This window comes from Geotrypetes seraphini, chromosome 1 (assembly GCF_902459505.1).
Source record: "Geotrypetes seraphini chromosome 1, aGeoSer1.1, whole genome shotgun sequence".
NCBI classification, from domain to species: Eukaryota; Metazoa; Chordata; class Amphibia; order Gymnophiona; family Dermophiidae; genus Geotrypetes; species Geotrypetes seraphini.
Window position 1 is genome coordinate 323,341,792 of NC_047084.1, and position 15,805 is coordinate 323,357,596.

General features: G+C 41.5%; 1 protein-coding gene across 4 annotated transcripts in view; it reads right to left on the reverse strand.

The window, feature by feature from the left end:
• The window catches only part of MTTP (microsomal triglyceride transfer protein), a 119,246-nt gene that overhangs the window by 97,580 nt on the left and 5,861 nt on the right, over window positions 1–15,805 (reverse strand). For 2 of the 4 annotated variants that reach the window (XM_033957197.1, XM_033957187.1), the window contains exons 2-3: window positions 2,637–2,824; window positions 400–543 (exon numbers count right to left, since the gene is read on the reverse strand). In XM_033957197.1, coding sequence (XP_033813088.1) covers window positions 400–543; window positions 2,637–2,824 — 332 coding nt within the window. Of the gene's footprint in view, window positions 1–399; window positions 544–2,636; window positions 2,825–10,826; window positions 10,890–11,023; window positions 11,235–15,805 lie in introns of those variants that run through there. The other 2 variants (XM_033957215.1, XM_033957207.1) reach the window with 2 other exon arrangements.

Sequence of the window (15,805 nt, forward strand, 5' to 3'; positions counted from 1 at the left end):
AAAGAACAGACAGAGCTGTACATGGCAAAGCATCACGGACAATTGCTAAATATAAACAAAAACACAATTTAAAAAAATGTCTGCATTCAAATGCTAGAAGCCTAAAAAGTAAGACAGGAGAGTTGGGGTATACAGTATAGCACTAAATGAAAAGGTTTACAAACAATGGAAGTAGTGCATGCAAATCAATCTCATGCATATTCATTGTGGATATCCTGAATCCTGACTGGCAAGGTGTATCCTGGGCTGAGATCCTCTGTGCTAATATGCACTGGATAGACTATGTACTTAATACACTAACACATTGCGTATAAGATCAAATGTATTGTTACTAGCATGTTTGCAATTGTATCCAGGCAGGGGTTCTTAGGAAATGCACAAGAACTTTCTTGGTCTCACCTTTCCGCGGTTCCAGTGCAGAAGAATGGGCCTCTGTAAAGCTGCCGTATAATCTTCTCCCATTAAACTCCTAGCACTTGTTCCTGCAAAGATGTTCTTTGTTGCCGGGCGTTCATTCACATTTTCAACCTTAGCATTTTTTATCTAGGAGAAGACACAGAAGATTGAGAGGCTCAGGTTACTTAGAATGTAGATAGAGATCAGAACTGAGATGTCCAGATCAGAATGTGTTCAGTTCTGGAGGTATTTTTATAAAAGGTTATGCATCGGTGAATCTTTATTCTAAAATACCATCAGAACTAAGCACATGGGAGTCCATGTCCATTTGCTGGCATGTGCAAGGGGAGCATCCATTTTACAAATGGAGAAAACACAGCATCTTACATGTGTGTGTGCTTATAGCTAAATAAAATCTAATACTCCACTAATTATTAACTAAACTTGAGCGCTTAAAAAAATATATTAATGCTCACAAAAGAAAAAGCCTCAGTTTTAGGTGAGCCTTATGACCCTACCACCACCGCATCATTGGCATAAAAAACTTTTGTGTTAGCATTAATAAATAAACGATTTCTATTATTTTAGGAGCTTGTAACGCTGATTTCTCTTTATCAAGCATTCTCAGGGTCAAAAATGTTAGGTCAACGATCGCTTCATGACTATCCGTCGCTGCCTCAGGACCTTCGAACTAATATTACCAACGCTAACTGTGTAGCAGTCCTAAGCTCTGCTTCCTAGGTGCTCATGAAAGTTTTTTATGCTGATGATGGGGTGGTGGTAGGGTCATAAGGCTCACCTAAAACTGAGGCTTTTTCTTTCGTGAGCTCTCAGTGTTGGTTACCGCAAACAGCCCGGCAATAAATATCCACGCTCAGCGTCAATCATGGGAGTCAGCCCGGCTAATTCTGAATATCGGCCTCCTTGAATCCTCGTGGTGAAAAACCTATTATATAATGAAACCTGGGTACCCAGATTCCTTTTATAGAATGCTAGCGTACTTGGCATGCCCGTAGTTACATCCATCATAGATCTGGCGTAATTTCTGGTGCCTAAATGTGGCATGCAATCTGTGCAACTTACAGTATTTTCTAAGTTGTGCGTAAGTGGGAGGCACGCCCATGTCCTGCCCATGCTCCATTCCCTTAGAGTTGCATGCTATGCCACTTACATGCACCCTTCTAGAAAAGTGCTTAGGCTGCTTGCCCACTTAAGTGGTACTTTTTGCTACATTTATACATGCAAGGCATATGTAACTGCATGCACACAGTGCTAGAATTTCTCTTCATAAATGTAAGTGCCCTATCTGTGAATTTTCAGTGACACTGTGGTGATCATTTTAGAAACATGTCCACAAGAAAAGCCTCACTTATTGCTATGGCAAATTTCACTCTCTGGGATGGGTCTCCCTTGACATCTCTGATATGGTTTTGGATTTTGAGCACTAATATGGTGATTCCTTGGATGATTGCTTGGTCCTTCTCTTTAGTTTGAGATTTGGGATTGGAGTCATTAGACCCATGGAAGATCTCAGGAGCTCAATTTGACCGATATTCAGAATTAGCCGGGCTGACTCCCATGATTGACGCTGAGCGTGGCTTTAAGTTTCTTGGATAGCCGGCTAGATGCTAAGCACTAATATTCTGTGGCTATTTCGCACTGAATATTAGCATTTAGCTGGTTAAGTGCTATTTAAACTGCCAGGAGCTGTTCCTGGCCAGTTATATAGCACTGAATATTGGCCAGAAGGTACCTTAAAGGAAGCCCTCACTTACAGAACTACCCCACTGAGTGACACTGTTACATGGATAAGTGGCTTTGAATATTGGGTTGATTACTATATCTCATTTACCTAATGAACATGTTCTTATAGTGTCACTCATAAATAATGAACAAGTCATCCAGGGCCTGAAGTGTTTGTGGGAAACAAAGCTTAGGGCTCCTTTTACGAAGCCGCATTAGTGGCTTTATCGCACACAACTTTTTAGCGTGTGCTAACCCCCACGCTAGCCGAAAAACTACTGCCTGCTCAAGAGGTGGTGGTAGCGGCTAGTGCGGCCGGCAAATTAGGGCGAGCTATTACACGTGTTAAACTGCTAACGTGGCTTCGTAAAAGGAGCCCTTAGTAAATTTGGCTCTTCATTTGGTCATTTATCTCAAATTGCATCAATTTCGAAGCGTGAATGATGTAAAACAATGTTAAAAAATTACATTAAAAGACTATTTGTAAAAGATCTTACAGTCAGTTTGATCAGCTGGTCATCATCGTTGTTAGGGTTTCTCCATATTAGGTTGACATCCACGTTGGACGAAATCCTGTAGCCTGCACTGTCCTGGAGTAATCCTCTGGGCCTATCGATAAACAATTCACTTGAATACGTAAATGCATACACTTTGTCATTGTTCAGTCTCGGTCCACTGGTGTGCTCTGCAAGAAATTACACAGAAAAAGAAACACGATAAATATATTAGCCACACCAAATCTTGGATTACATATTTTATAAGGTTTTTGAACTTCTAAGGTAGAAACATTTTTAAACCGATGATTTTGAATGTTTCTATGTTGTGAATTGAACAGAAAAATGACACATTTAGTTTGTATAGGGACCCCCTTACTAAACTTAGCATGGGGCCCATAGATATAAAATAAGATGACCAGCATTTACGCGCGTATGCTAATATCCATTATGACAACTACTACAGTGGCCACTTGTCGTATTAATATTAATCCAGCCTTACAAATATCAATGAAACCACAACTACTTAAATGGTCTGGATATTGTGCTGTTAGTTCAACCGTATGTGATATTAGAAAGGACGCCTCAGCCCCACCACTCCACCGCAAAAAGAAACTTAAATCGCGGGAAGCATAGAGTGGTGCTTCATCATTGGCTGTCTTTTCCGATTTTAGTGTTGTTGTTTTGTTTTTATGTTTTTTTCAATTTTCTACAAGTGCTTCATTATTCTATTGCATTTGTTAATAATAATCCCAGATTTTAAATGATACTTATCTCAGCCAAACCTGGGGAGCCAGACCCGACATGTTTCGCACATAAATCGTGCTTTCTCAAGGGTCTCCCGAGGTCGCCGCCGTCATCCGACTCCAAAAGGACCAAATTTGGCATAAAGGAAAAACTTGTGACATGCTGGACTGGAGATTCTAGAAAAATATCCCCCTCCCCCCAAAAAAAGTCAAATGCATTTCTACAGATGAGGTACTGTAGTTCTAACACCTGCAGCGTACAAACACTGCTTTATCAATATCCAGCAGTTAGGAAATTGTGCTTTTAAAACTGCTCTCTCTTCAGCTCAGTTCCAATCACATAAAGTTAACATAGACGCTAGGGCTGTTCCAAATATTTGTATTTGATTCGATTCCAAAGACTGCCCCAAATACATTATTCGTATTCGATAGAATAGTAATTTAAATTTGAATATAAATAATTCAGGGCTTTACTGTGCTAAATCCTACTGAAATAAACACGTCTCTGATTTCCTGTTGCTTTTTAAAATTATTTTTATTTATTTCTTCCATTTGTGCATCGCACATACCTATACAAGCTCTAGACGACATTACAGAGAAGGGGTTAGAAGAGTGTAGGGAGGACTATGGCGGGCAGGAAGGAGTGGAGAGGAGAGAAGCATGTAGAATATTTCATAGAAATTCCTAACTTTACAGATAGGAGCATCTAAATGAATTAAAGTAATATCACTACCGGCATTGATATTGTATGTTTGTATTATTTGTGCTCAGCATTTACTCGCTGGGGTTTTTACATCTGTCTTTTCATGGTTGAGCATTACTGTCGTCCTCCCAGGCCTGCCTGTTTTGTTATTTGTTATTTAATACTGTTGTGTTGTAGCCTCTGATTCCTTGTTATGGTGATGGCTGCTACCTCAATAAAAATTATTTAAAATAAAAAAGAAGGGAGGAACCATTAAACAATAGAATTCAGTTAATAAAATCAAAAGAATAGGGGTAAAAACAATGGAATGAAATTTAAAATAATTCATAAACTGGAAGAAAAAATGATTTGTTACGTTAAAGCTCAATGCCTATTATTCGTATTTGGATTTGGCCAAATAATATTTCTCATTATCCATGCTCAGTGAATAGTACAATATGCTATTCAGTGCAGCTCTAATAGAAACAATGTATGTACGTACAAACACATACCAATACACACGTGTAAATATACACACACATACACATACACACAAAAGCAAAAAGACATACACAAGAAACACAAGCACATAAAAATACAGACACACACACAAAACACAGATACCTAGACACACACACACATGCATGCACAGAAATGAAAAGAATTCCATGATACATATACCACATGCTTTCCCCACTCTGCAGCCCTCCTGCTATCACATCTCTGCCTCTGCTTTAATTCATTGTCATTGCTGTAGATTATATGATGAAATCCAGTGATTGGACCATATAGCTTTTGAAATGGTTGCTGCATGAGGGTCTTTCACTAAGGCTCATCGCCTGGTTTTCTGCACGATTGCTCATTCCTCAATCCAGCTATGCAAATGGGGAAAGGGGAAGGGATTGGGACTTGTATACCGCCTTTTTGTAGTTATACAACCACATTCAAAGCGATTTTACATACAGGTACTGCAAGCGTTTTCCCTCTCTGTCCTGGTGGGCTCACAATCTATCTAATGTACCTGGGGCAGTGAAGGATTAAGTGACTTGCCCAGGGTCACAGGTGCAGCACAGGGCTTGAACCCACAACCTCAAGGTGCTGAGATTGTTCTCTAACCACTGCACCACACTCTGATTAATATTAAAATGCCATATAAACTAGTTGAGCAATTGATGCTCTAACTGTATTCTTAACTGTATCCATGACATCCTGTTTGTTTGTCTGTCTTGGCTGTTTAGATTGTAAGCTCTTTCGAGCAGGGACTGTTTTCTTCTTTGTGACTCTGTACAGTGCTGTGTGTGTCTGGCAGCGCTATAGAAATAATTAGTAGTAGTAGTAAGGCGCGCTAGCCGATTTAGGGAGCGCTAAATGCTAATGCGTCCATAGAATATAAAAGGTATGTGGAACTGATCATCCAGGTTTTCAAGGCAGCAAGGACAATTGCCTGAGCTGCATTTTGAAGAAGGTGTTAGTGATTAATGACAATGGGTGATATATTTATGATATTTATGGTAAAGAGTGGGAGATTGAATAAATTATTATTGATTTGTGAGTATATATAGTAAGTTTTTTTTTCTTCTAATGGTAGATTATGTGTTAAAACAAAAAAAAGGGGGGGGGAGATTTATTTTGTATAACGTCTGTTAGTGGTATTGATTAGACTATAAAGGGGGCGCGTTAGCATTAGTGCCTTGCCCAGGGTCACAAGGAGCAGCTCAGGGTTTGAACCCCCAACCTCGGGGTGCTGAGGCTGTAGCTCTAACCACTACGCCATACTCTCCACCATGTATAGTTATGTTTATTAGGTTCTTGAAATACCTCCTTTCACAACAAATGAATGCAGTATCCAAATAATTTAAGTCAAAGAGAGAATAGAACTTCATAAAACGATAGGAAAGCCTAAAGAGAAAGGAGGCTGACATGATGAGTTAACAGAGAAGGTAGCTTAAGAGAGAGGACTGAATAGGAGGAACGGGACAAGGAGAAAAAGCCAGAGAGGTGCTGTCTGAGGGAGTAACTAGCATACCAGAAAGCCTGGGAATGCTAAACTCAAAAGGTTAGATAGGCAGGGGTCAGCTTGTTGTATGGCATAGATAATATTTTAAGATTCTTTGCTTTATACAACTTGTCTGTTTTTTGCCTTGCTAACATTTATATTTGTATTACATTTGTATTTTATTAAAATTTAAAAAAAATCTTTGAACTGGAAAAGGTGAGCTTTCAGTTGGGCCTTAAAATTCTTATAAGACTGCTCATATCGGAAAGAAAACAGGATGTGAGTTCCATAGATAAGGGGCAGTACAGAAGAATGCAGAATGTCTAGCAGATTCAAGGTGAGAACAAAAACCTTCAGGGATAGTAAGATGGTGTCCAGTGGAAGAACATAAGGAACAAGATGGCATGTAAGGGGATATTAAGGAGGACAAGGATGATGGAGATGCTGGGTGAAGATCCTTATGGGTTAAGGTCAGAATCTTGTGTTGTATTCTCTATTGGATGGGCAACTAGTGGTGACGTACAAAGAGTGAGGTAATGGGGGTCGAGCCCGTGAGAGTAAGGAGTCTAATGAACTTATTCTGGACTGACAGTAGTCTCTTAAAAACAGAAGGGAGTTATAAATAGATAATGTTGCAATAATCTAGCCTACAAACTAATAAGGAGAAGAGAAATGTTGCACAGACAGAATCGACAAGGTAGCTATGAACAGAGCATAGGTTGAAGTTAAGAAGTGATATGCTCAAGAGTAATCTAAGGAAACACTTTTTTTTACAGAAAGGGTGGTAGATGCATGGAATAGTCTCCCGGAAAAGGTAGTGGAGACAAAGACTGTGTCTGAATTCAAGAATGCATGGGACAGGCATGTGGGTTCTCTTAGGGAAAGAGGAGATAATGGATGCTGCGGATGGGCAGACTGGAGGGTCATTTGACCTTTTATCTGCTGTCATGTTTCTATGGAGTGAGGAAACTGTATCAGAGTACAGAATCAATATGTAAATGGAAAGACAGTTAAGTATCTATAGTGATTCCTAAATATTTGAATGAGTCCACCAGAGTTAAGGGGAAATCAAGCAATATTAGGGTAACTGCTAACCTGAGTGGCTGACCTGTTATCCAGGAGGCAATGGGTTTTGAGGGGTTAAGCAATAAGTGATGGGAAGTCAACCAGTTATTAATAGAATTGAGACAGAACTGTAAAGTGGACAGATAAGAGTTATAAGGATCTTGAACTGAAACCAGCAGTATATCAGCTGTGTAGAAATAAGTAGTAGGGGGAGTGGTCGATATGGCGGTGTGAATCCTGACAGCAACTTTGCTGTATTCTATCTGCTGCTATTTTTTCTTAGACAAGCTTTATGCCTCAGACTAAAAGAAAAGGAGTGGTAAAGACTGTTCCCTTGGTGGTCAGGACTTTGTCCCCTATGCAACAGATGATTGCTAGATTTGCCACCAGGACCTCCTTACAAGAAGCTTGGAGGGTTGTCCCTGTAGTGGTTATGGGCAGAGGAGAGTCGGCATTGAGGCTGGATGCCTCATTCTCATCCCAGTCTACAACCCACTGCTTCACCCACCTGACCTTGTGACATTGGAGGGGCTTCCTGGAGTGGAAGGCACTGCTATGGAGGCACCAAATGAGGATAATGTTGTTGCATGAGAAGGCAAAATGTGTAACAGCAATGGACCCCCTGCTGATGCATCAACAAGGATTGAAGCTCCCTTGGTGGTCTCTCTGGAGAGCATTTAGATATGACGGTTGTTAAGCCAACAGAGGAGGGTAAAAGTGGATTTCTTATCTACAGGTTTGGAAGGTACAAGTTGGAATTTGCTACTCAGATTTCAGAATGTTAAAGAAGATGCTAAATCATTACAAGAATTAAATACAAAAAAGAAATTGGTAGTAATGGAGTGCTCCTGAATCAAGGAAGCAAGGGGGCTGAAAAAAATATTAAAGAGTAATGGACTGATCCTTGAGGAATACCACAAGAGAGAGAATGTGAGGAGGATTGTGAGGATGGAACTTCCATTGAGAAAGTTCTACTGGAGAGATAAGAAGCAAATCATTGACCTTTTCCACAGATATCACTGTCTGATAATTTCTGCAAATATAAAGAGAGTGGTCTATCTCAGTCAAAGCCATGGTTAAAATCTAAAGAAATCAACAGAATTGCATTGCCTTGGTCAAAAAAGGAATGAAAGTCACTACGGAGAGCAGTAACTATAGTCACTGTGACGTGCCCAGGCCTAAAGCCAGATTGGCAAAGATGTAAGATATTAGAACATGCTGGAAGACTTGTGAGAAAACCAACTTTTGTTCAGTGTTGAGAGAAATTAGTTGAGAATTACAGGCCAATATCCAATCTAAGAGACATCATGAATTTGTTACTTAAGGACAGGCCTGTTAAGGCTATTATGGATTATAGAGAGGATGAATGGGAGTAAGCCATGCCTAGGAATTCCTAACCAGGATGGAGGAACAGGATCTAGTGAACTCATCTCTCAAGTTACTCCAGAAAGTGCTAATGGAATGAGGGATCAAAGAATCAAGGGAGAAGTGGAATTATGATCAAGGACAGAGGGGGAAGAGACTACTGGTGTAGAACAGAGAAAATGATGGAATGGAGATAAAGATGGGGAAAGGGAGTTTAGTTTGTTAAAAAAAAGTAGTAGCATAGCCATGTTAATCCATTTGTAAAGGTAATAAAAAGGAATAAAACAAAGAAAAAGAAATAAGATGATATCTTTTCTATTGGCCTAAAATATGTTAGTCCAATAAAAAAGGTATCATCATATTTCCTTTCCTTTTGCTTTGTTTTATTTCTATTTAATATATTTGTTAAAGAAAAATTGAGTGGTGGTGGTGGAAGCTGAAGGTTGAAGTGAAAGAGATGATAGATGAGATAAAATGTAGAAAAGTCCCTTAGGGCTGCTGGGGGAGCTATAGTTTTGTCGCTGAAGATCTCCAAGGCAGTTTTGAATGAACTGCTGTAGTTGCTTACAAAAAGCTAATTTCAACAGGGATCTAGTATGCTGCTATCACCATTCAGCACACCAGAGGTGCCTTTTAAGCGATCGTAGATCAGGTTGATACCAGGGTCTCCAGGAGGAATGAGAAAAACCAATAGGGAGAAGAATGGACTGTTCACTATAAAGCTGAGGACAGAAGTCCAGAGATCAGCTAGTTTTGGTAACAGAAGAGAGATAAAGTCAGAAGAGAATTCAGAAAAAAAGAGGGGCAAGATGCTGCAGATTTAAGATATTAAAGTTGTGTGATGGGAGGTGAGGGATAGAGGGCAAAGAAATGGGGGAGGGTGGTTCAAATTTGAATGATATCAGTGGGTGATCAGACCATTGGGAAGTAGAAATCCAAGGGAACAGTATGTGCTGGGAGGTGAGAGGCTAATGTGCATGGACAGGGAGAGGGACTTGAGTTGATAATGTCTCTTGAGGTGATAATGTCTGAGGTCTAAAGGTGACAAAACAATGTGATAAGGCAGTGGCTGTAGCCAGAAAATTGCTAGGCTGTATAGAAAGAGTAACCAGCAGAAAAAACAGAAGTGTTGCTGCCCCTGTACAGGCCGTTGGTGAGGCCATACTTGGAGAACTGTGTTCAGATTTGGAAGTTATATCTGGTGAAGGATGTAAGAAGTCTTGTAGCTGTCCAGAGGAAGACGATGAAAATGGTAGGGGGTCTGCGTCAAAATCAGTATAAGAGACTGGAAGACCTGAAATTGTATGCTCTTGAGAATAGGAGGGACAAAGGAGATGTGAAACAGATGTCTAAATACTTGAAAGGTATTAATACAGGGCCAAATCTTTTCCAGAGAAGGGAAAATGATACAACTAGAAGGCATAAATTGAGGTTGCAGGGAGGTAGACTAAGGAGTGAAGTTAGGAAATTCTTTTTCACAGAGAGGGTGGTGGGTGCCTGGAATGCCCTCCCGAGGGAGATGGTAGAAAGGAAAATGGTGATAGAATTTAAAAAAAAAAATGTGGGATAAACACAGACAAACTCTAATTTAAAAATGAATGGTATATATTGAAGAACTAAGGTCGATACTGGGAAGTCTTGTACAGTCTGTGTCCCATATATGGCAATTCAATATAGGATGGGCTAGGGAGGACAATGATGGGAACTCCAGTAATTTGGAACATGAAGATGTTACTGGGCAGACTTTACGGTATGGATCCACAAATAACAAGCTGATTGAATGGCTGGAGTTAGCTTTGACGGCAACTCCAGCAGTTGGAACCTAAGGACAGTACCGGGTAGACTTTACGGTCTACGGCCCAGAAATATCAAAGAAAAAAAGACAATTTAATTTAATCATGAATTTATAATGCATGTAACTAATGGGGAGGCTGGATGGACCATTAAGGTCGTTACTTTTGGTCATTTACTATGTTACTATGATGTGAAGAAAGAGTTCTACTCTAAACAGATCAGCACAGAAGATAATCTTAAACTCAACAAACTGTTCTCAAGATTAGATAACCTAACCAACATGAAAAAGATCACAAATGGCGACAATCCTTCTATTCCAACAAACTCAGAACTAGATATCTATTTTAAAACTAAGATTCAATACACACAAAATCAACTACCCCCCCCCCCCTACCACAGATAGACCCACCACAACAAAAACACCTAAAGGAAATACCAGCAGACTGATCTTGGAACAATTTGGAAGAGATTAAATTCAAAGACAAAAATTGCTTCTCCTAAAATATTCCAAAGCATACTGCAGCCTCGACACCTGCTCACCTTACCTGATCAAAGCAGTCTCCTAAAAAACATAAAAAAATAAGCCAATGGCTCAACTATCACCTAAAAACTGGCCTTTTCCCCATGTCAGCAGGAGGAATTGTCTTAATATTTGCATGCATATTCATTTGGGAAATCCTGAAAACCCGACTGGAATACGGCTCTCGAGGACTGGAGTTCCCTACCCCTGCCTTACAATTACCTATTTTGTTGTAGGTGATGAGGGCTCTCACTCTAATCCGTCAGCACACACCAATGCCCAAATGATAACCGATTAGCACAGGGCATTCTTACTCTCCACCCCCAAAGAAACCCCGTACTACAAAAAATATATGGTTTTTTTTAGCGCATGGATGTTGTGAGCCAAGCCCACAGGTAGCATATGGCTCCTGAGCATGGTCTGCTAAACCAGTGGTTCCCAACCCTGTCCTAGAGGCCTACCATGCCAATCGGGTTTTCAGGCTAGCCCTAATGAATATGCATGAGAGAGATTTGCATATAATGGAAGTGAGAGGCAAGCAAATCTGCTCCATGCATATTCATTAGGGCTATCCTGAAAACCCGATTGGCCTAGTGGGCCTCCAGGACAGGGTTGGGAACCACAGTGCTAAACTACTACTATTTATTTTTTCTAAAATGCTGCCAGACACATGCAGCGCTGTACAACAAACATTCAAGAGGAAGTCACTGCTGAAAGAGCTTACAATATAAATAAGACAGACATATAGGACAAAAGTGATTTACACATGCAATTCAGGTGGGTAAACACAAAGGACTTAGAGCAGGGGTGTCAAAGTCCCTCCTCGAGGGCCGCAATCCAGTCGGGTTTCAGGATTTCCCCAATGAATATGCATGAGATCTATTAGCATACACTGAAAGCAGTGTATGCAAATAGATCTCAAGCATATTCATTGGGGAAATCCTGAAAACCCGACTGGATTGCGGCCCTCAAGGAGGGACTTTGGCATCCCTGACTTAGAGGAAGGGGAGGAAAGAGGGAATGACAACAGACATGGGTGCTTTCACAAGTTGGTAAGGTCGGATATAAACAGTTTTTTATAAAGTAGGTTTTAAGTCTGGATTTGAACACCACCAAAGATGGGGCATGACACACAGTCAGGTAGGATGTTCCAGGCATATAGTGCAGCATAGTAGAAGGGACGGAGTTAGCAGTGGAGGAGAAGAGCATCGACATGAGAGACTCACCCGATGAACAGTTTAGTGCTTTCTGCTGTTTATTTATTCCATTTTCTATACCGTTCTCCCAGGGGAGCTCAGAACGGTTCACATGAGTTTATTCAGGTACTTAAGCATTTTTCCTTGTCTGTTTCCTTGCATGTACCATTCTGTCTTTTGCAGATGTGCACGTCAAACTATATTTTAAAACCTGTAACAAGCCCATTTTGTAATGCCATGATGCTCTATATTACTGAAGGGTCCATTTAATGCATGAGCCAGGGCAGCTGTTTAGGCTTGTGCTTTTATTAGTACATTTGGCATGCAAAACATTTGTAGCTTTAACCTCAAGCTGCTTCCAAAACCATGCACTAAGTAGTTTACTGGTTGCCATGACTGCTATACAGTACATATATGCGGAGGCAAGAACCAACACAATTAGAAAAATAAAATGACCAGACGACAAAAGTAGAAAAAAGAGTTTTATTTTCTATTTATTGATTAAACATAGGCCTCCTTTTATGAAACTGCGCTAGCAGTTTCTAGCGCGGGGAGCCAATGGCCCACACTGCTCCTGATGCTCATTGAGTTCCTATGAGCATCGGGAGCAGCACGGGCCATTCAGCGCAGCTCTCTGCGCTAGAAACCGCTATTGCAGTTTCGTAAAAGAGGGGTTTAGTTTTTGTAATGTACATATATGCTAGAACTGGTGTTAGACCTGCCTGGGGCTTGCAAGAAAAACTTCACTCATTGGCCTTCAGTCTCCAGCAAATTGGTGATAAATCTCTAGCTTTGGGATGGGCTACCCCTAGGGTCACTTGTCACATCCAGGTTACATATAGGTGCTCTGATTGAGCAGTTTCAACTGGAGGGATTAAGGCATGACACCTCTTTAATTTCCCAATGGTTGCTATACCCCCTTCTCCACTGAATGTGAATCCAGGAAGGGATACTGAACTCTATGATAGCTTCTGGTGCCAAGAACATTTTTAAAGAACAGCCTGAAGATATGAAGAGTTGTTGGGTTTTTTTTACATCTAGCGCACATAGCCCCCTCCTTTACGAACGTATAGCGTGGGTTTTAGCACCGGCAGCAGCGGTAACTGCTCTGACGCTCATAGAAGTATGTATTTGAAAACAAATTGAGTTAGATGCCCTTTCTAAAATAGGATTACCATATTGTTGACCTGAAAAATGGGGACACGTGACCCCGCCCTACCACAACTCCAGCTCCACCCTTGCACCCCCCCGGCCCAGCCCCCTAAAAGCATACCTTTCCACAATTCGGTATTCGATAAGAAGCCACTTTTGTGTGTGTGGGGGTGACTAGAATACAGCTTCTTAACGATCTTCTTGCCACTTAAAACTAGACAGCACCTTGTAGAAGTGTTCATAGACAAAACCGCCGAAGACAAAGGCGCGCGCCGACAACTGAACGGAAGACGGAAGCGCGCGCCAAAGAAAGAAAGAGAGTATTTTTAGGGGCTCCAACGGGGAGTTTTGTTGGGGAACCCCCCCCACTTTACTTAATACAGATCGCGGCGGTGTTGTGGGGGGTTTGGGGGGTTGTAACCGCCCTCATTATACTGGAAACTTAACTGTTTCCCTGTTTTTTAGGGAAAAAGTGAAGTTTTCAGTAAAATGTAGGGGGTTACAACCCCCCAAGCCCCCCACACACACCCCGTCAGAACCCTTTAAAACAGTAATTTTCTTCGGCGCGCACCTCCGCGTTGCGCTCAGTTGTCTGCGCGCACCTTTGTCTCGGCGCGCTTTGACCTGACACCTGTAGAAGTACTGTACTCTCTTGCTCCGGAACAGCTGTTTTCTTCGGGTTGCCATCTCTAGGTTGGACATGCATAAGGTTACCAGATTTGATGTCAGTAAAATCCAGACCCCTGGACCTGCCCCCAGGCCCCTCCAGTTCCTCCCTTCCCTGTCCCTTTATACCCCAGCTCTGCCCTGAACCCCGCTCCCTGCTCATGCGAAGATGTGACGCAATGATGTCACACGTGCAATTTTTTTTCAAAACCCAGACAAAGTGCCAGGTTTTGAAAAGCCATCCACACCCCCGGACATGTCCTCAAAAGGACACGTCTGGGGAAATCCGGACGTCTGGTATCCCTAGATCTGCAGCGAGGAGGCTTCCTTGAAAGGCCGACGGCAGCAGGCTCACTTCACTGAACTGCTGGTGGCCCAAAGAAAATAGAATTGCAGTGCCGAGGAGGTAAGAGAGGGAGAACCGCCGAATTCTTTGTAAGCCAGCCCTACCAAACCCGGAGAGACTCTACAATTTAAAAAACCCATCCAGACAACCGGACAGTCCTCTAAAGAGAGAGCATGTCTGGGTTTTTCCAGATGTATGGTGACCCTATTGTAAAATGTTCTTCTTAGGCTCCTAAGTTTGGCTGAAAATAAGGCACACATTTGGGGAGCCTAACCAGGAGCACAATGTTAAGAGCCAGACCATGGTTTAAAAGTCAAGAAAAACTCTTTCATTGTGTGGTTCAAAGTAGAAAAACAGACAGAAACATCTTCTCTCACAGCACAGGCACCAACATTTCAAAATAACTGGAGATGCCAAACACAACACAAATTATCCCTCCCTGGTCACAAAGAAGGAGCTTGCTCAATATTGGGGTGCTCAGCAACCACAGAGCTGGGTGCTATGCTTGGCAGCTACTGAGCTGGCTCCTCTTGCTTTCTTGTCAAGTATCAGTGTTCTTTTCTGCTATGATTTTAACTATTTGATTTTAAATTGTGAACAGTTATATCTCATGAAGAAGAGTGGTATATCAAGCCAATAAACCATAAACCATATGTAACCCTCCCTCCTCCCCCCTCCCGATATTCAGAATTCAGACTGCGGGAGATCGCCAGGAATATTTCTCGGTCAGCGGCGAACCCAGAAATTCAACACTGGCACCGTGGCAACCGGCATTGAATTTCATATATATTTTTGGCCAGTTGAGACATAGCCAGCTAGGTCAATATTCAGCGGCTAGCCAGCTAAGTCCCAACAGCCAAGATAGACCACCCTTTTAGGCAGTTCTATCTGACTGGCTAATTTAGTAGGTGAGATGCAGAATATCAGCAGTAATCATCTTTATCACTAAACATAGATGGTCACCGGCCAATCTGCTAAATCAGCAGATAGCTATCTCCTGCTGAATATCATGAGATAGTCAGCTATGTGCTATTTAGTTGGCCAGGAGTCATTCCCAGCTGGCTAAAAAGCACTGAATATTGGGTCACAAAGTACTGTAGCTTATAGGTGAATAGCTAATAAAGAATGCTCTGGTTCCTACCAGAGTACAGAAGAGTCACAGTGGGCCCGATATTCAGAATTATTTAAGTGGGTCAAAATATCGTCTCTGACCTGTCCCCCAAAAAGTGGGTTGGTCAGGGGAGGGCAAGGGGCCATGCTGGGGAGGAGTTGGAGTTTATGTGGGCCTTGGCTGAATATCGGATCAGGGCAAGCATAACTATTTTTTCTTCTTAAACAATCTGGTTTACTAATCTGGCTTAATAGACATCATCAATGACTGCTGGAACCTACTAGGCAAGGGAAATGATGTGCTACTGGTTCTACTCAACCTTAGTGCAGCATTTGGCACTTTAGTTTAGATTGTGAGCCCGGTTGGGACAGATAGGGTAGTTCAATGTGCCTATTCTATTTAGTTCTGTAAATCGCTTAATACTCATGTACAAGCGGTATATCAAATACAATAAATACAAAAAAAAAAAAAAATAGAATACTGACCACCAGCCTCTCCTCCTAACCAGACGTAGTACTTCGCTGGCTTTCCTT